Source organism: Poromitra crassiceps, assembly GCF_964638095.1.
Source record: "Poromitra crassiceps genome assembly, chromosome: 22".
NCBI classification, from domain to species: Eukaryota; Metazoa; Chordata; class Actinopteri; order Beryciformes; family Melamphaidae; genus Poromitra; species Poromitra crassiceps.
The window spans coordinates 9569997-9594049 of record NC_139647.1 but is presented as its reverse complement, the minus strand read 5'-3'; the positions used below and the strand labels follow the sequence as shown (position 1 = coordinate 9594049).

The window sequence follows — 24053 nt, the reverse complement described above, 5'->3', positions numbered from 1 at the left end:
GAAAGCCAAGACAAACACAGGGGGAATGTCAACCGAAGACTTGAGTCAACAGACAGAGAGGCTATGGACTCTGCCGGGGGGGGGGGGGGGGAGGAGGGGGGGAGGGACCCTGTGAGAGAGGCCACGCCCTGCTGTGAGAGAGGCCACGCCCTCCGACAGGGACCCTGTGAGAGAGGCCACGCCCTCTGACACCGACGCAGACAACTCTCCACGCAGACCGCGCTCGCCCCCGACACCGCACGAGGCAAAGTCAACTGAACAGAGAGGCAACAACAACGTGTAGTATGAGGAGACGTGAGGGGAATGTGGACCATGTGTTTGTGCTGCTAGGTGAGAGAGAGAGAGAGACACAGACAGAGGAAAAACAAACGCATAAGGAAACACAGAAACAAAAAAAAATCTTGTTTTTTTTCCCCAGGCAGAGTGGAGTCAGCTCAGCAGAAAGGATTAAGAAGGCTGGAGGTAAACACTGTCCAAACACACCAGCAAACAAACACAGCTACAGTGTGTCTCCCTTTTTTTCATACTCCACTGATATAAAACAAAAATGCAATTAAGAATCTGCCTTGCGGTTTTAAGCGGGGGACCAACTGATGCGGCCAAAATATTCACAGGCAGGCCAACAGGTGCTGGCTTTGAATATATTGTTGAGATTACAGCCGCGGCGTATTTGCAGTCTGGTAATGTAGTGTGAAGAAGGCAGCGGAGGGGGCAAGAGGCTAAAGCTAAGCTAAGCTAAGAGGAAGTCAAGTAGGAAGTGAAGCTCCGACTGGCGGGGTTTTTCTTCTTCTTCTTCTTCTTCTTCTTCTTGGTCCGTGGTTTGTGTGGGAAGCCGGTGGAGCGGCCCTGAATCCCTATTGACTCAATGCTAAAGCAGGCATGAGCGCTAATCCTCGGGGGTTAAACGGAGCCTCCTCTGGGGCTTCTCCCTCTTCTTGGGAGATGTGGGGGCGGCTGGCTGGCTGGCTGGCTGGCTGCTGCAGCGCCACGGAGAACTTTCATGTTACTTGGCAGCGAGGAGCGAAGGATCCTGGCTCAACTTTAACAAACTCTGAAAAAGAAACCCACTCAAAAAAACGGAGTTAAACAACACCGGGGCGAGAAGAGCTAAAACAATCCGCGTGGCGTTGTTGTAAAGTACCTCCGTAAATCAGTGGCGTTTGGCGCGCGCCAGACGTCGAGGTGATCCGAGTCGATGAGAGAAATGTCGATGATGATAATGAATGAAAGTTTAATGATCACCGCACGGTGGGGAAATTGGGTCATTGCAGCAGCAGCAGAGAGACATAAAGATAAGCACAGAAAGACGCAGAGAATTAAATGCAATAGAACAACGAGATTACAACGAGGGAACGGACCTCGAGTGCAAACTACAACAAATAATAAACGATAAAGCATCTTGTGATTTGCAGGTGAGAGCAGGTGAATCTCCTCATGTGCAGCTGTTCACACTGGAGGGAGAAAACATAACACCACAAGAATCTGTGCAGATGGAAATGTCAGCTGTTCAGATGATCAGAAATATCAGAGGGAGGAACGTGTCAACATGGCCAGATGTGCGGATATATGGATTATAAGATATCCAAATGAGTGTGGAAAGAATAGCTTGTGCAAATGATATTTGTGCACATTTCGCAGTGATAAATGCATCCAAATAGGAAAAAATGCTGATATTTTCCCCCCCCCACATTTTAGACTGACCTTTACAAAGCGGGAGAATGCAATTTCCAGAGCCTTTTGCTAAAGCCGTATGTTGGCAGCCACGATTCAATTAACAGAGAGACCTGTTCGCCGCCAATAACATCCGCCAGAGAAAAGGCCCATTTCCATTTCAAATCGCAGCAGCCGTGTCTACACCAACATTGAAACGTCATCGGCGTCTGCCAAAGTCTGGCAGCTCGTGCTCCCATTCCCTCACTCTCTCTTCCCTCCTCCTACCCGCTGGGTATGAATACGCTTCTCTGATATTGCTGCTGCTGTGATTGATGTTGGTTATAATGCTACCGCTTCTATTTACCCAACACGTAATCTGCCCATCTCCTCTCCTCTCCTCTCCTCTCTCGCAGCAGCAGCAGTGATTTGCTGGGTGACTTCCTCTCTACCTCTTTACTGGTGGGCTTTGATGGGTCAACTGAAAGGGGGGGGTTGTTACTGGCCTGTGAAATGTCACAGCTTTATCTTGACTGTGCGTTTGTGAGATTGGAGGATAGAGAGAGAGAGAGAGAGAGAGAGGTCTACTTCAAGACTATGATCCCTGAGAAGAAAGACTACTGGCTGCTGACAGACCCAGAGAGCCTTCACCTTAACAACACACCAGAGATCTCTCTGTTCCCTCCCCCCGGGTTTGTTTACACACGGAGATATTACAAAAGAGATAGAGGGATTTCAACATGTACACACATGACACTGTAAGCATTGCACTGTGGTCAAGATTAGGGGTGGGGGGGGGGGGATCGATACAGCATAGTATCGCGATATTTTGTGGGCAATACATCGTATCGTATCGAATGCCGAGTATCGTGATATTTGATTAGACAAAATGTCAAGTGCATGCAACGTTTATGACAGGCTTTTATGACAGTGTTGTCTGCTTGACAATTCCATTTTGCTGCAATAAAAATGATTGAAGTGAGACGAACAGACTGGAAACTTTATGTCATTAGATAAAACAAATATTGACAAAGTTTTTTTTTACCTTTGGGGACATCATTTGCAGTTGAGAAAAGGTAATAAATCACAATATATCGCAATATCGCAATACTCAATATATCGCAATACTAGCACATCGCAATATCGCAATACTATTGTATCGTTCGTGACTTAAGAATACCATAAACCAGGAGGTACAGGCGAAGCGAGCATACATAAAATAAACCCTAGCCCTAAAAGGGAGTAACTGGGAGAGGATAGTGAGGTTCATTACTTTGAGTTATTGAAACAGATTAACGAAAATAAACGCATCCGATGCTTGAAATATTTTTCATGTATATATGGATGAGGAGCATGTAACATGACACAGTTCACGTAGAATGTAAACACTCCCAGTCCAGCGTAATGAACCCACCTGCCCATCATCGGCACCGCAACACACACACACACGTGCACACACACACACACACACACACATATACACACACAGACACACACACACACACACACACACACACACACACACACACACACACACACACACATACACACACACACACACACACACACACACACACACACACCTCTTCCCGCTCAGGGTCAACCACAGGATCAGCCCGGCGACAGAGTGGGTATAAAGAGGGTCTACTCCTGTTACCCCTCGCTCTACCTCCAGCGTGTCATTCACAGCTCCACCACAAGCACCTCACACTCACAAGCTAATCGCTGGGCGGGGCCGTTCTGCCAACGCTCCTTCTCAAGGAAACTCATAAACATCTCCTCATCTCCACCGGCCCTTTTATACCACCGCCACGGCTTTTCTCTAGGCTCCCTTTGACCGTGGCTCCTGACTGAAGAGGGGAGAGGACATCCGATATCCCCAATCACTCAGGATGAGTGCTACAGGGGGCTGGTGTCAGACGCTGAGGGCAGCATAGACGCCTCCTTGTTGTTCGGGTCGGTCGGAGGTGTTACCTGACGACACCTTCGGATCGTGTCTAAATGCCAATTGAGCAGCTCCGGTTCCTCCGCTTTTAACAACGGATTGAAGTGCAGAGCAGACACGTCTCACCAGCACAATGTCAACTCCAGGGCACTTTGGTAGAGTGCATACCTACGCCAACCTTTCGACAAGAAAAAGTGGAAGTTAGGCAGCATTTTGTAACTGGCCACACCCGTTGCCACGCCCCCTTTTGGCCAGCGGATGTGGAAATCCTGCAGACAGACAGAGAGGCAAACCGGGGCGCGAACAACATGACCTCCCTCCCGAAGCCAAAACCTCCAACCTGCTTCCACAGATGACAACACGATGCAACCTAATTACCATACAGTACATCAAACTGACACTCGTATACAAAGGAGGAAGTGGATAATGCAAATAATAATGTGTGTGTGTGATAATGCAAATATACTGTGATGGAAGAGTTAGTTGAAAGTTCCCAGAGCATGCTGCTGATGGCAGCAACTTTGCTCTGAAGCACCTGAACATATATAAGCAGTCATTCATTGTGTTCTGGGAAAGGCGGGGGGGGAAACAGAGCGAGAAACAAAGAGCAGGGAAATCATTAAGGAAAGGTTAATTTTTAGATCTGATGACTCGTTAGAGTAAACAAACTCAACGAGATCACGGAGAAAAACAAAGTCTGAACGCAGTGTTTGGCACAGATAAGTGAACCCTTTGATCAGGATGATGGCAGCTCTGTGTGCCTATATAGACCTCCACTCCTCTCCCCCCACCCAAACGTGGTCTTACATCCACTTCCTGCGTGTGTTCCAATCAACAGGGGCCATTCGGGACCTGGAGGTATTGTCTAATACATCTTATCTTATCTGGAACAGCAAAAGGCTTGGGTTTGTTTCACTAGATAACATTAACGCACACTTCCTCTCCTTAGAGCCGTAAACCCTGACTGACCCTTTCATAAAAACACTCAAACTACTCATCTCGCACGGCTGCACTGCAGCACTCAATTCACCCATATGTCAGAGAGAGGAATATTATGCTGCTCGGTTACCGAATCAAAAAGACAGACGCGTGTGTGTTTGTCTTCAAGGTTTTGTGGGCACTTAACACGGGCATATGGAGTCCATTGTAAAGATAAACGCTAGCGTTTAACTAAGGGTGGGAGAGAAGATGCCAAGTCGGCTAATTATAGATTTAGTGCTGGGATAGTAAAGCAGTTACAGAGCAGAGAGAGAAAGGCTTCAATTAGCCACATTAGAGATGTATGCTGGACTGTGAAAACACACTGTATGCTAATTGTATCTTTTAACTCCTTTATTGTGTTGATGAGTCCAGCGGGGGCAGCAGAGTGCTCTATCTAATCTTGATCAGACAGCATTGTTTTGTGGGGGGTCATTAACCAATGGGAGGTCCCGAGGTTGACAAGTCAGCACCTACCCCCCTCTGACCTTTTTTCTCTCTCTCTCCTAAGAATGGGCTCATCCCTGAGTTCCTCTTGTCTCCACAGACAAAACAAGAGAAAGCAGGAAAACAAGCAAAGGCAACAAAAGATGTGAGGAGAAAACAGCTGATTGTGCTATTTGGGCCACAAACACACGGCCCTTAATGACCCGCTGGCCCAGGCCCCTGGGCTGGCCTGAGCTACAGGATGTCGGCCCTCTTTGGGGCTCTGTTGTTGTTGTTGTTGTTGTTGGCTCGGCTCCTTTTCTTTCTCTGCTCTGCGTCAGAGTCTTTGGAGATGAAGGGGTCAGCAGCCTATCTCCAAACATCTGGGATCTGCATCAGAAAGGAGGAGACCCCACTACCTTACTGCATGGCCCCAATAGGAACTCTTTCTTGCATTCATATGCACACACACACACACGGCACTGAGTCTGACAAGCTCCTTCAGTGGCAGTCAAAGCTTTTTTTTCCCTCTCTACTCGTGTGCAATACGCTGATGCCTACATTTCCATTTATGCAAAGTCAAACCCACCCCCGACAAAAACTAACATCCTTCTACATATTTACCCATTCGCCGACTTTTCTCCATAAACCGCCACATTTCCCTCGTTTTTTTTGCTATTCCCGTCACACACATTACATCCTGTGCGATTTCAAAGATATGAATACCTTAGCATAACCAACAACCAACGCGCGCCCTCTCAACCGCACATGCTAGTCGTCAAAACTGTTGTGATAGTGAAATGCTGCCTGTCTGTCAGGATGGATGGCAGACTAGAGAGAGGAGATGAAAGGGCCCCGCAGCAAAGATGGCTGCTGATTGGCTGTAAAAAGGGTGAATTATGCAAATAAATAAACCACAGAAGGTAAATGGAAAACAAAGCAGGTTTTTTTTTTGGCAGGAGCCTTTTTACATGTTCCCCTTAATTTGGCGCGGGTTAAGAAGGCGTAAAGTCTCTCCATAATGAATTCCAGTCAGCGCCAGGAAAGACACATGAGGGCAAATCAGTCGACATTTTTCCCCTGTGTGCCCCGGAGCGGTTTTGGGGCCCTATTGTATTCCACACAAGCTGTCTCTCTTTCAGCCAACACACGGTAATCTTAAGTGACACATAAATGAGGGAAAATTCAGGGAGATAAAATAATATCCATAACACCTATACTGTAGCGCGCCAATGAGACTGGGGGGGGGGGGGGGGGGTGCGTGCGTACGTGCGTTTTGGCAGACAACCCAGAAAGTAGGGCACCGTGGCACGCCAACTACAAGCTCTACGATTGGCCACAGCGAGAGCGGGGGAGAGAATCAATTAACTGGCTGCATGTCTGCCTATCGGAGAGAGAGAGAGACCTATATAAGGGTCAGGAGTGGTCTGCAGCGCATCCCCGCTGAACAGCTTGTTTTGTGTTGTCACCAAGTCAAAAGCCACTCCAGGGCCCCACTTAGCTAAATCAAGTGGTTTGGTTTAATAAACTTAGCTATGCTGTCCCCCACTTCACTAACCCACACGACAGGGCGTCATCCAGAGCCATCAAAGAGCCTGTCTGTTGTCAAAACACACTGAGAGATGGTCAGATAAAGTAGATTGCATCCTTGGGAGAGGAGAGCACCTACTACTACCCCCCTCCTGAACAAAAGATGGACAGGGCAACAGATTTCCACCGGTCTTGAGATAACAGAAAGCGGACACCCCTCGTCCTCCAGTGGGGCGCTCTTTGTCCGTCTGAGAGAGACGGGGCCAATCGGCAGCCGCTGACAGATGTGTGCGAGGTCGATTTAGGGGAGGAAGAGCCGGCGCGAGGTCAAGGCAGGGGGACGTGTCTCTGCTCTGTCCCCCTCTCTGGAGACGAGACAAGGATCCAGTCAGGATGTCCAAAAACTGACCTTCTCGCACCCTGTGCGGCCTTTGGCACACACACAACACCTGGAGCAATACAATAGCAGCAGAGGGAAAACTCATCATCACCTTCGCAGCAGAACATTAACCTTCAGCGAGTGAACAGAGATTTGATTTCACACTGTGTTTGCCTCCGAATGATCAGCATCCACGCAGGCAATCTATTTGTATGGAAATGCCACTTTGTTCCAGACAAAAAAGTGAGAGGTACTTCAGTCGGAAAGCAAACAAAAGGGAATAAACTCCAGCGCCGGGCCGGGGGGGGTCTGAGTAGGTTCTGGCAGATGCTCCTCCAGAACCTGAGGGTGTGTTCAATTAGCCACTCCAGCTAAGATGACAATCACGGCTGTGAAGCATGTGCAGCAAACACACACCTGCCTGGTCCTGTGCAGGAGGAGGAGGAGGGGTCAGTGATGGTCAGTGCAGTGTGGGATGCTCACTCATCGCGTCTAGTGCCCATCGTCCTCATGAAGCAATCACACTTGTTTTGAGCTGAGGCCACATCAGCAGATGAGCAGCGAATGAGAGAATAGGATAACAAAGAATCGATGGGAGTGGAAGGTCACTGATGATAAATGAGCTGTGCTCTCGCTCGTGTCAGGAGGTCGCTGCTGTGTGTGTGGACGGCGTTTCTATCTTTTATTTATTTTTTATTATAAAAGCAACAGATCACAGACTATATTATTCGGAGTAAGCCGTGTCCATTTGCCAAAGATGACCTTTCCGTTGACCTTTTGTCAGAGACGATGTTATTTGGTCTTCATTTATCTTACTTTCATCTATTACCACCACGAGCCAGCTGCTCTCTGTCGGTGATACTGTATGATCACTTTGAGCTACAGTAGCCATGTTGGTATATACCCCCGAATGAATAAATAACACCCCTCTAACAACAAATGTGTTGATTGAAAATGAATGCAGACCCCTCCAGGCATTACTGAACAGTATAGTGTACAGATTATTTTATCCTCCATTAGTGCTACTTTTAATTGATTTATCCTGGTTGCTGCTCCACCCTCTGCCGATCTGGGGAGAGCCGGAACTGGCTCCATGCTTCCTCCGAGACATGGGGCAGTTAGCCAGCCGCTTCTTTTCACCTGACAGGGGAAGCTTCACCGGTAGGACATAGCACGTGGGAGGATCACGCTATTCGAACGAGTTCCCCTCCCTCAGAACAGGCCAGAACGACCAGAGGAGGCACCACATCAGCGACCAGGATATTGCATGTTTTGGTGTGGGGTTCCGATATGAAGGAAACCCCCAGGGGGCATGGCGAGAACATGCAAACTCCACACAGAAAGGCCCTTTTTGACGACCCCACCCGGGCGGCGGGCACTCGAGGGCATGCGGACGGGCACGCACTCCTTCGGCGCTCACAGCGTCCCAGGTGGGAATCGAACCCAGGACCTTCTAGCTGTGAGGTGACAGCACTTACCACTGCACCACCGTGCCCCCCTCAGTATAAGAGTCTTGAAGTAATTAACGACAGTATTGAGTGAGGTGAGAGAGCAATCCCCACAAATCGGCAGTGGCATACTTATTTTATGCTGTGTGACGTGCAGATCTGATGGGTGGAGCTAGATCTGAGGGGTGGAGCTAGATCTGATGGCCCTCCTCCCCTTTCCCCTTATGAGGCAGGCCGACATTGTAAATAAGAATTTTGTTCTTAATTGTCTCGCCTGGTAAAAATAAAGGTTAAAATAAAAAAAATAAAAAAAATAAAAAATAAAATGGGTGGAGCTAGATCTGAGGGGTGGAGCTAGATCTGAGGGGTGGAGCTAGATCTGAGGGGTGGAGCTAGATCTGATGGGTGGAGCTAGATCCGGCCGGCTCGGACAGGACAGTCAGGCTAATGACGTGATGTGCTGCTCCCCATGCATGTGCTGGGCTCGGGTGTCTGCCTCGTCAGGTAGCCGGAGGGGGAAACACTGGAGATGACGCAGTGTTGAGCTGGGTCAGCTCTGTGCACAACCCTCTCACTAACAGGGTGACTCATCGCTGCTCTGGGCCTCCAAGAGAGCAAACCTGCTGTTTGGCTTCATTTAATAATGAAACAGAACACTAAATAGGGTCAAATAGAAAGCAGGGGGGGGGCAAAGGTCACTAAAAGACTCAGGTGTGTACTGTGTCAGCCACAGAGGATGACATGCTGGACCCGTATCACATGCGTATCAACACACAGACACGCACACACATAGGTGTATATGCACATGGCACACACATTCATACACACACAAAAATATGCAAGTGAAATATTAGGAATGACAACGACTCTAAAAATCTAAAATCTTGCAAACACTACTGTGTGTGTGTGTGTGTGTGTGTGTGTGTGTGTGTGTGTGTGTGTGTGTGTGTGTGTGTGTGTCAGACAAATCAGTTCATATTAATTTATTGTAAAAACATGGTATTTTTTTCCTTTCTTTTGAGAAAAAAATATTTTGACATGTCTAGATAGCGAAAGCCTGCATAAGAGATATCAACTGACAAACCTTTAAGTTGATATAAGTGACGCTGCCAATGCAAAAACAAATCTAGACAAATTATTGTGACAGGTCCCCTAGCATCACATTCATAAATAACGAGTTAAAACCAACACGCCAACTCAAAACAAAGCACTGTCAATAACGGGCCTTGTGCATCTCAACAACATGCACATGCACACGCACACACACACACACACACACACACACACACACACACACACACACACACACACGCGCGCACACAAACACACACAAACACAAAATTCTCCGCCCTCTTCCTGCCAGTGAGCATTGCTTTCTCTCCAACAACCAGTGACTATTCACTCCTCTTTAGTGCACACACACATCTGACAAGCATGTGAATGCCTTTCCCCTTTCCTCCACTCCCCCTAGTGTAGCCATCCAACACTGCACCTTTCTTTGCATCTCACACAGAGGACAGGCGAGACCAGAGAGAGAGAGAGAGAGAGAGAGGGAGAGAGAGGAGGCCCCTCCTCCAGATGACATCAGCGCGCTATTGAAGCAGGGCTAGAGGCAGATACAACTCCACATTTGTATTGAGCTCTACACGCACCTCTGTCCTTGCTCGCACAGCCTACAGAATGTGTATGTGAGTGTGAGAGTGTGTGTGTGTGTGTGTGGGGCACCAGTAAACATACCAGATAAAACAAGACAGCTCTAGCCTTGTGAGTGGGGCTTTTTTTGGGATCTTAATTTCAATCTCCATAACCTGGATTGGATTATCATTCTTTTTCGCACCGCGAAAGCCTTTTTTAAGAGGATACCTGTTACTTTCATATTTTTGGGGGTTGATTATAGAGGTAAGTGCGGGTTTTTCCTGGCTGGTCTACTGGGTGTTTTGGAATGCAGTCGTTTTGATCTTTTTTGGACCCTTCTCTGGTCGAGGAAAATAAGTTATATACAGAATAATCGAGTTGGTTATGTCCACTTATGTCCCATTTTCTCAGTCCTGCCGCAAAAGGCTTATAGGCTAACGTCGATAATGCGTTTATTAAATAAATAAATAAATAAAAATCGGGAGTGCACTTTTCTTCCAAATAAGCTGCTCTGCTTACCTACCAAAAGAAAAAGAGTCGTTTCATTTCGACAGATGGAGAATCAGCCTTAAACAAACAGATTATCAATCTTTCCATCTCAAAACCGTTCATGCTTTAACTTGCTATCTCCATCCACCGCTGCGTCCCTCGTTATTCCCGTGCGTAACGGCGACCATACATACACATTTGATCGTCGCTATTCTATCTCCAGTCTTTATTTCATCATGTCTGTGTGTTGTTGAGGCATTCCCTCGTCGTGAAACAGTGTATTTCCACGCTCACAGCAGCCTGCCTCTATACAGTTGAGAAGCACTCGTGCAGCAACAGGGACAACTGACACATTTTTCGTTCCCCATTTGCGCTATAGCGCATCTCATTTTCGACTACGGGGAAATGAACAGAGATAGTAGTGCCGAATATGCAAAGACTTAATAGGATTAGGGGGGACTGTCTGTCTGTGTGATTTGGGCTCCGTGTCGTGTCGTCGGAGCCCCAGCAGCAGCAGCAGACACCCCGGTGCGCGTCTGCAGCGCTGATCCGGGGGGAGCGGAGTTGGACGTGGAGGGGGCATCTGGGAACCTCCGCTGCTGAGAAACGCGTCGCTCTCACACAGCCGGTGGGCGTTTGTGTCTCCACGACCTGGACCAAGCTTCTTTCATATCATAATCCAGTCGGGTGAAATTTACTGTGAACAGTTATAAGCCCATTTTTGCGGACGATGCGGACGCCCCCCCCCCCCCCCCCACCCCATAACCACCTACAGATGATCTCAGCTTCGTATATAGGTGCACAGTCATGAAGGTCCTCTGAAAACGCAGAGTGAAAAATTCATTGGAGTTTTCATTATGCGCCAGTTCGCACATCACCGCACACAGCAAACAGCAGCGGCTCGTTTAACGCACATAACAAAGCATATATTCACGGCGTCTCCAAAGCGAATATCTCACATTTCCGTCGTCACGGCGCTGTGATAATGAACTGCCATATTAATAGGCATCCAGAAATAAAAGCACGGCTTCCAGTAAGATAATACCTTCTGCTCATATGGCCGACTGACAGCACCTCCACCACTCTCCATTCCCAGGCCCTGTTCTGATGAATGAAAAGTCCAGCGTTGATTAGATTCCTCTCGGTTCTAAAGCTGGCTATCTCCTTTCCCATCAATGCAATAAAGTGTTGGATTCTCTATCACATTGTATTATTTGGGTTCTGTCATGGCAACAACACCGGGGCATGGACAGTGGTTCATCCAATTGAGCACAGCCCAGACAGACAGTCATCTTCATCAGATCCTGAGGTCATCATCTTTGAATTGAATCATGGAGCAACGTGATTGATTGGCAGAAACAGTCAGATTACAGTGTGCACCACTGTATAATGGTAGGCCCCCTTGTGTTGTGTGCAGTCCGTTTATCGAGAGACAAAGAATGAAATAAATAGCCTGTTAAACATGGTAGACATGAGGACAGAGTGACAGACCCAATTGTCTCGCAGTGATGACTGCCTGAGGCAAAACGTCCCCAGTCAATTCCTTTCAGAGCGAATTAGCATTTCAGATTAACAACTATAACGAGGTCACTAGTACAGACAGACAGACAGCATTTTACATTCCCACAAAAGGTTTGAGTATGAAATATGTCAGTGGTTGTTTGAGCTGTTTTACGTCAGAACAATATGGCCATATTTCAAATTGCATTCTCAATCTGAGGCCTAATTCAGTCTGGGTTCATCATTGATTTAGCCACTGTGCAAAAATATCTCGCCATCTATTCCAACCTAAACAAATGATATAATGATAATGATTTCACAATGGGCGAGCAGAATTAAAAGGCGTCAACATGGAGGAGGAATATGCGTTCGAGGTGATATGACTCAGGGGAAAGTGTATAGGTGGGCAGGCTTGGAGGTGAACAAATCCCTCTGTATGTGTCTGGCCTGTATGAGATGGGTCCCCCCCCCCTGTGTGGCTTAGCATGGATCTTGGTCGATCACCCAGGGGACTTCTCGTGGAGGAGTACCAGGCCACGGTGTGTGTCGGTGTGTGCTTCTCTTGTCACATACGAGGCAGACACACACATCTCATCTTGCAGTGCCTACCACCCCCATGTGGGGAAAAAACCACTGCAGCTGCTTGAGAGATCTCTCCTTTCAAGCCTGCTACAAAAGAGAGACCCCCGTCTGTCCAGACCAGGACCCCTCTCTCTCTCTCTCTCTCTCTCTCTCTCTCTCTCTCTCTCTCTCTCTCTGCTCTTAATGACCTCACAAAAACCCTATCATCTGTTCTGCACATCCAAAAAGACGGCGCCAGGAGGCCACACACTCAATCTGTGGAACTATCGGAGAGATGTTCGCCCATTTCTCTCGCCACTGAAAAGCTCCGTGTCCCTGTGAATTCAGATGTGACCATGAATGTTCCATTGTGTCTCGGCACCACAGTAGGCCGCTCGCTGCCTATGGTGCGTCCTCCTGACATACAACTTCACAGAGGAGGAGGAGGAGGGGCTCTGCTGCTAACGCCAAACAATTACCCACTCTCTCTCTTCTTCCCCTCATATCAAAGTGTCACGAGCGATCGAACACCAAACAAATCGTTTAGATCAAAGATAAATAGAGAGGAAAAATCAACACTCCGTTCTGTATTCGTCCCTGGAAAGTTTGATGGTTTAATAACCAAAATAAGCACATTTATTTGTATGTAAACACACAATCCTGACACAAATGTAACACCTGATGTTCTGCTTTCATATTAGTTTGTTTACTTACTGATAACATGGCACAAGCAGGTCCTCAGCAATGTCACAGACAAAGCACATGTTTGGGGGGGGGGGGGGGGAGGGCAAAATAGCCTTCAATAGCTATATTGTTTGCAATCAACCAAATTCAAAACTATAATATGATTTAGAGTGAATAATCAGGAGCAGATACAAACAACCTTGATTTCCCAATGGAGGACTCCACTGTGGTTCAAAAATTAATTTCCAGATTCATGAATAATTTAACAGCCAGCCATTGCTAATTCTTATACCAGCTCCCCCCCCCCCCCCCCCCCCCCCCCCCCGCGCTAAACGCTACCCATGTAATATTATTCTGTACTTTACGGGACTAAAAAGTCAATTATAGTCTGCGATACTTTTGACAGGCACCAAATTGTTTCTATTTCAGCTCTTTCCAAAGCCTTTCTCTCCTCGTGCAGCGTATGACTAGGGGGGCTCTGGCCCTGTTATTGCAGACTAATGTGCACTTATGCGTGTTGAGCTTACAATGGCTATCAGTGTCCAGCTTTGTGTGAGCCTCCCACGCTCTCTCCACTGAAAGGTGTACGCACACACACACACACACTCACACACACACACACACACACACACACTCACACACACTCACACTCACACTCACACTCACACTCACACTCACACTCACACTCACACTCACACTCACACTCACACTCACACACACACTCACACTCACACTCACACTCACACAGACACAGACACAGACACACACACACACAATTTTACCAGGATGGTCAATTGAACTTCGTCAGTTCAGATTAAATGGACCAGAAGCCAATTTGACTGCTAGAGAAATCTCCTGGCGGCCAGCAGAGCTTATTAGAACGATGGAGAAAGATATCCATCAGTTAAAAAAAAAAAAACACGCCATCTCTCAACATTATTTTGTGTGTGTGTGTGTGTGTGTGTGTGTGTGTGTGTGTGTGCTGTGGTGTGTGTGTGTGTGTGTGTGTGTGTGTGTGTACATTTGTGTATGTATGTTGTTAGTGACTGCGAAGGGGAAAGGCTTAGCAAAACGGCCTGTTTAGAATATAGGAATTTGTCAAATTGATTGAATCAAACGCTTTGAAAGCCTAAAAACCCCCTTAAGTTGATTCTGCTAGGCCCACATGCTGGCCTTGTCAGGAACAATGGAGAGAGAGAGAGAGAGAGAGGGGCCACTCTGTTGAAATCCGATGAGCATGGAGGCCTGGCTCTCAGGCTGACTGCCCTCCCTGTATAGGAAGCCTGATCTGCTGGGTCCAGAGACGCAGCCCCCTCTCATAAATCACCCACACATAGTCAATATAACATGATATATATAACATCATAATGATATCACATCCAAGCCTATATGATACAGCTTGACCAGTGCCAACATTTTCTACGCTTATTAATTATACAATGTTTGGTTATGTCCGTTTGTTTTTTCTCTCCGACTATATTGGCATCAGTAAATGAATGTCGTCGTTGTTGCAGTGGGGGAAAAGATGGCTAGAAGAATCATATAAAGGAGTGTTTTTGCCATAGAGCTATTTCTTGCAGGGGAATCGTGCTGTCTCACACCCCGGGAAAAGCCTATTACTCAGAGTGCAGATAGGTCTGGGCTGGGTCCTCTCGATAAGCGGAAGTGCAGAGACAATTACGTTTCTTTCGTGTAACGCCGAGAGTCGGAGGATTCAAATCGAGGCCGCACACTTAACGGGATTCGGAGGCGGGAGAAATGTACAGAAATGAGGTGAAAAGGGCTATTTAAAATTGAAATAGCTTGACTAAGTGCTGCATTAAAAGTTCATTGGAACAGACAAGCACGTACTACCCCTCTATCATGCAGCCATTTTCTAAAAAACGATCATCAGAGAATTCCAGCTTCTTTCCCCCTCGTCAGGCTGCAGAAGTGAGTAGAGGTCACATCTGCTGTTTCTCCCCAGACTCTAATCTAGTCCTAATGCAATAGTGTGTTTAGATGGAGCAGGAGGAAGAGAGGGGGGGGGGGGGGCGTTATTATTAGACGCTCGTCTCAGGAGTTGTAATCGAGTTACCAGTCTCTCAATTCCCTAATCTTCTCCTTGTCGTGGGGGGCTACCACCAACCTCCCACCGCTAAAACCACCCGGGTCCGCTTGTTCCTCGTCTTACCTCTCCCGTGTTTTACGCAGCGCGCCCACACACGGGCAGCAGGCAGGTTCACATGTGAGGACACACAACGCCATTGTGTTGTCAGAGGAAACATAACATTTTCCTTGGCAGAGGAAATTCTATTTTTACAAAACAAGGAGGAGCAACGTTCATAGAATATAATTAGAGAATGGGGGTGGGGGGTGGGGGGGCTCGAAGGTAAGATCTCGGAGTGGGAGGGGCTAGACGGATGGAACGCACACACACACACACACCCCCCCCCCCCATACGAAATTCAAATTGACCTCATCTGTCATGATTGTCCTTTTTGCAGCGTCTGAGTAATTCAGTGAGGATTGGCTGAGGCAGCTAGTCGGGAGTCCTCCTCTCCTCGGTGCTGTTTTTTGGGCCTCGTCTGTGTGGATCCTGGACTATCTTGGTTTTAAATCAGAGAAGATTGCGTTATATTTTGTTAAATCTGACCTCTCTTGTGAAACGGCAGAAGAAGCCCCCTGACAGCGAAACGGTGAACTGAGCGGAGGCAGAAGGAGCTCCACCCACAGCCATTGTATCTCTCCATCACATAGCCTTTTCGTATGCATCGACATTCTTTCTGGTATCACCATAGAAAAGACGGGTGGTCTATTAGAGGAAAAGGTCAACAGGCACAATCATAGCCCGAGAGGAACGGGGGTTATTCTTTTGATAACAATTCACTATGTAACAGATCGGCTCGGTTCCATACTAGTCCAGTGAAAGTAATTCAAACAGAGGTAATTTGGGCAAATTGGTGGTGGACTGACTCCCTTGGTACATGTAAACTTAATGAAGTTTAGGAGGTCAAAACAACATCATTTTCACTTTAGCTTTCAAACGATAAAGGAAACAAAACAAAAGCAAATGGCTGAAATAAGCACTAAGTGTTCAGGAGTGCGGAGAACGATACGTTCCAAAATTGCTCCCTGATCCAAAACGATGAAAACATAATTCTCTCTAACAGTTCTGTTTGCCAGGAAATTAACTTCGCCGTAAAATAAATGTTTTTCATTCATCGGAGCAGCGTACTCTCTTCTTCTAGCCTCACTAACAACCACATTATTTTGTGTAAGAACTGAATACAGGGACTAAATATGTCTTGCCTGTCTCTGGTTCTGTTTCAGAGCACCGGTCCCGAGGAGCGAGGAGTTCCACGGCATGAGTCGAGCTGCAGATGTGTGAGGAAGCCTGGGCCCGGGAGGATAAGCACCTCGGCCCGTTCTGCTCCTTCGAGGGGAGGACTTTGGTTGTTATCGGCACCGGGAAGACGGACCTACAGAGCCCTGGATTAATGCGTATACAGGCTCGACAAGGGAGGAGAGGATTGTGGGTAACCCGCGGACCTGGAGTACACGAGTGAACGGGGTCCTGGATTTGAGCCTGTGGCACAGGGGGGGATTGGCATGGCTCAGTCCGGCTTTGCGTCCACTCATCATGACTGCCGGGCCTGACGGCAGAAAGGAGCCTTCGCTACAGCTAACCCCTTCTTACACGCGGATCAGTACAAAACACCAAAAAAAGCTAATTTGGGGTTACGGCTGTTGAGCTCGACGACTTCCACACCCATCAGGATTTTTTAATATTCCCTGAGAACTGCGTTGCTTTGTCGGTGAGCGGAGATGCTTTTTCTACCGGCTTATCTGCCATGGCAAAGGGCTTTGAGAGCATGAGCCCCTGACAACACAGAGGAGGGTCATCGTCCAAACAAGGATCAAGCTCGGCAAACACTGACCAGGTCAGGATATCACCAGGAGGAGAAGAAGAAACCCCCTCGGACAAAACTTCTTCTCTCTCAAAAGAGGATAAGAGCAAAATTCGAGAGGAAAAATCTTGATTGGATTTTTTTGTGTGGCCGGGGCCGGAAAGGATTGACCACATCTTATAAATCAGGTAATGACAAATATGGATGGCTGTGCCTCTGACCGCTTCACTGACCAAACCAAGATCTTCTAATGAGACGTGCAGGAAGAGAGGTCACGCCAGGAATGCATAATTAAAGCGATAAATCACTATTAGCCTAATGAAAAGGGAACTACACTTCAATAGTCAGGGGTGGGGGGGCAGGAAAATTGTTGGCATCTTCTGCTTTGCACTTTCTCTGCTTTTGTAGTCATTTCAAAGCAGGAAGTAGGAATAGGAGCCACGACTGAATAAAAATTCAAAAGATGCTTTTTATTTGACACATTCCACAGTCAGGGTGGAGATCAATATGGCCGTGCTGTGCAGGGATAAAGGGAACTTTCATCTATTGCTTTTGAGTGTGTGCAAATGACTGCAGCCAGGAGTTGAACTAAAACGCACAAAATCCCTCACAGAACCTGCTCTGCTCAGATCTTAATTTGCCAAAGAATTTTATCTCCTTTCTTCTCTGTAAAGAGAGACACTTCTTCCCCCCCCGACCTAGCGAGAGGGCCGGTTTAAACCTGAGAATTTGAATAGAGATACACACACGGGCAATGATCTAACAGGACTTAAGAGTGTGTCGGTTCCACAACAGTTCGTCAACAAAGCCTGACTTTGTTCACCCTCATGGTCTGTAGCAATGAAAGGCAGCCTTGAGATACAGAAACGTGTAGAACAACTAGGAGAACCCTATTACGTTTCGCCAGCCGGGGCCAAAAAGCCTCAAGCACAGGGATTCAATTCACGTTGAAGGAGGGGGGGGGGGGGGGGGGGGGGTAAAAAAACTAGTTCTGCTTATACATGCAGGTTACTTTCTAAACTTGTCACCCCAGGGAAAAATCTGTGTTCCTGTAGATGATGTTATGGGTTCTATAACGAGCCGTTTTTAGCGTAAAATTGTTTCAATTTATTTTCAATGTCTGCCGATCTTAATAATCAATTTATATCAATTTAACAGGAGGGATTCGAGTTGATTCTTTCGGCAGTTATTTAATCTGGAAAGTGCTGCGGGCAGCGTTTTCAAACAAACAGCAATTATGAGAACAGGAATTTGGCTCCCCTTTAAAGGCCGTGTGCATTAAATGTACCCTTGTGTGTCGTCCCCAGGGGCCCCGCTGAGTGATTAGACTGCCAGACGACACCGCAAGAAGATGGTGCGTCAATGCCAGGCCTTCATCCTGGCCCTCATCAGGGTCGGGCTGCTGCTGGGCCTCGCTAACCCCCTGGTGACCTCCGCCTCCTGTCCCTCGGTCTGCCGCTGCGACGGGACCTTCATCTACTGCAATGACCGCGGCCTGACTTCCATCCCCACTGGTATACCCCTGGATGCTACAGTGCTCTTCCTGCAGAACAACCGCATCAAGAGCTCGGGCATACCGTCGGACCTGCGCCGGCTCTCCAACGTCGAGAAGATCTATCTGTACTGCAACAACCTGGACGAGTTCCCCACTAACCTGCCGCTCGGGGTCAAAGAGCTCCACCTTCAGGAGAACAACATTCGGATGATCACCCACGCCTCTTTAGGCCAGATTCCCTACATTGAGGAATTGCACCTGGATGATAACTCGGTATCAGCGGTCAGCATAGAGGAGGGCGCCTTCAGGGACAGTAACCACCTCAGGCTGCTTTTCCTCTCCAGGAACCACCTCAGCACCATCCCTTCAGGCCTGCCCATGACCATTGAGGAGCTGCGTTTCGACGACAACCGCATCTCCTCCATCTCCGAGCAGTCGCTGCAGGATCTCATCAACCTGAAGAGACTGGTGCTGGACGGGAACCTGCTCAACAACCGCGGAATCGACGAGATGGCTTTGATCAACCTGATCAACCTGACGGAGCTTTCGCTCGTGAGGAACTCGCTGACGTCGCCGCCAGCCAACCTGCCGGGCACCAGTCTGGAGAAGCTGCAGCTACAGGATAATCACATTAATCGCGTTCCGCCTGGGGCTTTTGCCTTCCTCAGGCAGCTGTATCGCCTGGACCTGTCCGGTAACAACCTGAGCAGCCTCCCACAGGGCGTGTTTGAAGATCTGGACAATCTCACACAGCTCCTGCTGCGCAACAACCCCTGGCAGTGCACTTGCCGGATGAAATGGGTGCGCGACTGGCTGCGGTCGCTGCCCACCAAGGTGAATGTACGCGGCTTCATGTGCCAGGGTCCCGATAAGGTCAAAGGCATGGCTATCAAAGACCTATCTACAGACATGTTTGACTGCACAGACACAGACTTTGGCCCCACGTACGAGACGAGCACGGTCTCCAACACGTTGGCCCCCTCTCTGCCCCAGTGGCCCTCGTTTGTGACTAAACGGCCGGCGGCGAAACGGCCCGACATCGGCAAGAACTACCGCAGCACCACCACGTCGTCGGGCCGCAAGATCATCACCATCAGCGTGAAGTCGAGCAGCATCGACACCGTGCACATCTCCTGGAGGGTGTCGCAGCCCATGACCGCCCTGCGGCTCAGCTGGCTCAAACTGGGTCACAGCCCCGCCTTCGGCTCCATCACCGAGACCATCGTGCAGGGCGAGAAGACGGAGTACCTGCTCACCGCCCTGGAGCCAGAGTCTTCCTATAGGATATGCATGGTCCCCATGGAGACCAGCAACATTTACCTGTCGGACGAGACGCCCGTTTGCATCGAGACGGAGACCGGCTCGCACAAATCCTACAACCCCACCACGACTTTGAACAGGGAGCAGGAGAAGGAGCCGTACAAAAATTCCAGTCTGCCTTTGGCCGCCATTATCGGAGGCGCCGTGGCCCTGCTGGCGATCATCGTGCTGGCGCTGGTGTGCTGGTACGTCCACAGGAACGGTTCGCTCTTTTCCAGGAACTGCACCTACAACAAGGGTCGCCGGAGGAAGGACGACTACGCCGAGGCGGGCACCAAGAAGGACAACTCCATCCTCGAGATCCGAGAGACCTCTTTTCAAATGATACCCATAAATCACCTGCCGCCTGTGTCCAAGGAGGAGTTTGTGATACACACAATTTTCCCGCCCAACGGCCTGAGTTTGTACAAAAGCCCGCATAGTGAGAACAGTATTAACAACAGGAGTTACAGAGACAGTGGAATACCAGATTCGGACCATTCCCATTCATGATAGTGCGCGTGGAACATTCATGGTGATGAGTGCGTGACTTGAACAAAGAGTGGGCTAGACTTTTACAAAACACTGGATCTATAAGACTAAGGAAGCAATGTTCTGTACATTTGCCATATAATTTATATTTAAGGACATTTTATGAAGAGGAAGGAACGTTCCAGTTGCAGGCGATCATACACTGAACCATCAGTGTGGTGTTCAGTAACTCTAACTGCAATTCTATATTTTAGGGATTTGTAGTAATTTGTACTGTATTTTCCTTTGCTTAAGGTTATCGACCAACTAAAAGAAACTCTGTGTTCTACTGAGATATGATGACTTGTCAACTGTGAAAGTGGGTTTTCATTGCTGTGTTGAACAATCAGACTTTAGAAAACCTTGTAGTATAAAAAGCACAGGTCATTCTTTGAACTTTTGTGGCTGTCAGAAAAACGTAAAAAGGCAAAAAAATGACATGACGTTAAACTAAGGCACAGCTGATCCACTAATAAGCAAAGGCAGGCATGGTGCCCTCTCCTTCACCAGGAGCAGACAGCAGTGTGTCTCCGCGTACCGGAGGACCGAGGCGCTTTGCTCTGGTCGTCTTCACCTGGTATCTGAGTAGAAACAACAACTACTTTATTTCTCAGTGTGTGATGAATTCTTTCTTTTTCTGTTTTTGCGAGCAGAAGAACCACAGCACAGCGGCCCGAGCAGGGTTCCTGTGTTTCTGACGGGCTTGTTGTGGGCCACAGCACAGGGCAGATAAAGCACATGGACCGCGAGGAGCTCTCCGCTCCTCAGATAGAGACGTAGTAGTGGACAGGCTGACACACAGAGGAACCCCCCACCCCACTATCTCTATTTGTACAAGCCAACAATGGCCAAACTACAATGGTGGTATTCTTTAGCACCGTGTACCATGCGTCATTCTAGACAGCAGGCCGACGACAAAAAAAAGACGGCGTAAAACGTGTTGGCTTTCATTAGAATACCACAGTGTCAGCGATTCCTTGTTATGAGTATTATTTTGTATGATTTTTATTTTCCAATTGAACACAGTTTTATGTTGCCACAATTTGAAGTTAATTGTTCTTTACAATTGAAAACCAAAGTGCATTGTATGCCCTTTGGACAGTCTTGTATGTGCCTTGATCCAATGCTTATTGTATTTAGCTTTTTAAGAAACCAGTGACTTTTTTTCATACACACTTGAATATGAGAATATTGGTCATATTACAGAATAAAAGTGGATAAAAACAACAAATTGTTTCCTCTCCTCTCAGATCACAGCGAAACCCAACTGAAAAGAACACTTTAGGACTCATGTTTTTTCCCCCACTATTATACCATCATGCTTTGCTGCCTGTGATTGCTCAGTAATATTTTTCATATACTCGGGAGACCTCTGCTATCTTTGTACAAGTGAGAACTGCCCTGGAGTAAAAAAAGAAGTAGGCTGTAAGGGAGCTGATTTATTCAAATCTCAAATTATTGCCTAGACCCACCGGTCTAAAAAAAACGCTTGGAGACGGAAAAACACAGCCTACTGCACTTTCATCTTTTTGCAAGGATATAAACTCTTGAGGTCTTAGCTCATAGCCATATAAAAAAACGTGCCGCCTCCCCTTTCCAAGATATAGCGAACTATTTAACAATAACTCGCAGAGTGTTCTTGAAACCCAGTTTTCCACTCCATGGGTAGTCCGACACACAGTGCAACATCTGCTCCGGGCTGCTGTTGTTCTTTCGTGTGGTGAAGCCATGTGTGACTTATCCCGTTGGCCAGAGAGAGAGAGAGAGAGAGAGAGAGAGAGAGGGAAATATCACAGTCGAGTCGAAGCGGGTCCTGTGGAGACAGTGGACTCTAGGGTTTGATGATGCGCCTCCCAGGCAGCGGGGGCAACAGAGAGAACTAATGACGAGCCCACCATATGGAGAGAGGGTGGGCACACACAGACAGGCAGGCAGACCCTGCTGGGGGGATGCCCGTCCCTGCAGAGGACGAAGTACATTATATACACAACACGGCTCCGGGCGGCAGCCGCACTTTCATAACCTGATTGCTGCTCACTCAGGCCCACAAAGCGGTAGTAGTACACATGCAAAAACACTCAAATCTAGCTTATATTAGAGAGTATTTTACCAATGGAAATGCACAGAGTATCTCAGCTAAGCTAACACAAGGGGCACGTAAGCACACGGCTCGCCTAAAAGATATTGCGGAGCCGCACTCACACAGCCACAAGCTCTTAACACAGAGCAAGCTTTAATTACAGTAAGGGGAGCCGCTAAAAGCTGCACAAGTGATCCAAACCTTAAGTATACGGCAGCGCTGCTCTGTACACTAAATATATCAGATTAACTTGACATTAAAGTCAACAGAGGGCCTGCTTTTAGAAGAGAGAATAGTAATGGTTTCCATATGAACACTGCCAATATTTGACAAGTTTGAACAGTTTCGAGTTCAGCTTCCTTCCGTCTAATCTTGTGTGAGCTGGAAATCTTGGGAGAGAAGAAAAGAACGTGATCAAACGTTGGAACGTTCTTCTTTTATTATCCTTCATTAGTTTTTAAGTATCCTGTTCAGAGATGTCAAAAATAACACTTTTTCCACGGTGGTCTTCTTCTTCTACAGACCCAAAATAGAAGCAACTTAATGTGAAGCCAATATTCATTCATTTGAGTTCAACTGTTCAAAAAAAAAAAACGTTCAATTTTCTCATCACTAGCATCTGCCTCGCTGAAGAAATGTGTATGCAAAGATCTCATCTGGTTTCATTGCATTAAGTCCTCACTCTGATGAATGAGGTGACTGTGGACCTGCTGGCTCTATTGCCTGAGCACAGGTCCATATGTTTAGTGGCTGCCAGGAGCTTTTGGGCCGGAAAGGCTCCAAACCCGTGCGGGCACCAATGAAATCGCTGCAATTTCATTAGCTATGACAGCAATCTTTTTAAGAGACCTTCTGCTCTCCAAACTATGAGTTATTGATGGTCTTTGTGGTTTTTAAGTAAATTAGCCGCCCGCTCTCTAGTCGTGACAAAGTGTTGTGATCACTTAAGAGCTGGGAGAATGACTAAACCACACTCAAACGTTCCATCACCTGTGTGGTGAATCACAATCAAGCTTAATCCGGTGAAAGGATCACACTATTGTTGCTGTGAATTGGCGAGATTCCTCCTCAGTGAAAACACAAATGGCGACTCTAGCCGAGCACAATGCATTAAAACAGAGCAGCTTTCAGTCACATTTTTGAAGAAGCCAAAGTATGAAGCTCAAATTGATGAACCACCAGACTGATGACCCCGTGTGACCTCACTCATCTCTCGTAACCCCCTGACCCCGCCTCTCCCTTTAAACAATTTCTTAATCACTCACATGGTTCTTTCTCACGGAGGTCAGACCAGTCATCCAACAACAACAAGACGCCATGAGCATTTCTCTCCTTTCTGACACGCACGCAGCCTAATTATGTCTACGTCTTTTATGTATAGGCTCAGTGATTCAGACTAATGGGGGGCAGCTGCACTGTCTGCCCCCCGGCTGCTGTCATTCCCATTGTAATGTACTGCTCAGGCTAGCTAGCCACATTAGCATTCCTATAGAGGGCAGGATCAAAGCTGCCATGCGTGACCTCATGATGACC

The 24053-nt window shown here is 47.7% G+C and overlaps 2 protein-coding genes across 2 annotated transcripts in view; one reads left to right on the top strand and one right to left on the bottom strand.

The window, feature by feature from the left end:
• macrod2 (mono-ADP ribosylhydrolase 2) overlaps positions 1–24053 on the bottom strand; it is a 591249-nt gene that overhangs the window by 466211 nt on the left and 100985 nt on the right. The gene's annotated exons all lie outside the window — the stretch shown is intronic.
• Positions 18467–21582, top strand: flrt3 (fibronectin leucine rich transmembrane 3; the record flags this gene model as incomplete). The annotated part of the gene is made up of 1 exon (XM_083657985.1): positions 18467–21582. The coding sequence occupies one exon, from the start codon at positions 18467–18469 to the stop codon at positions 20420–20422; it is 1956 nt and encodes a 651-aa protein (XP_083514111.1). The 3' UTR covers positions 20423–21582.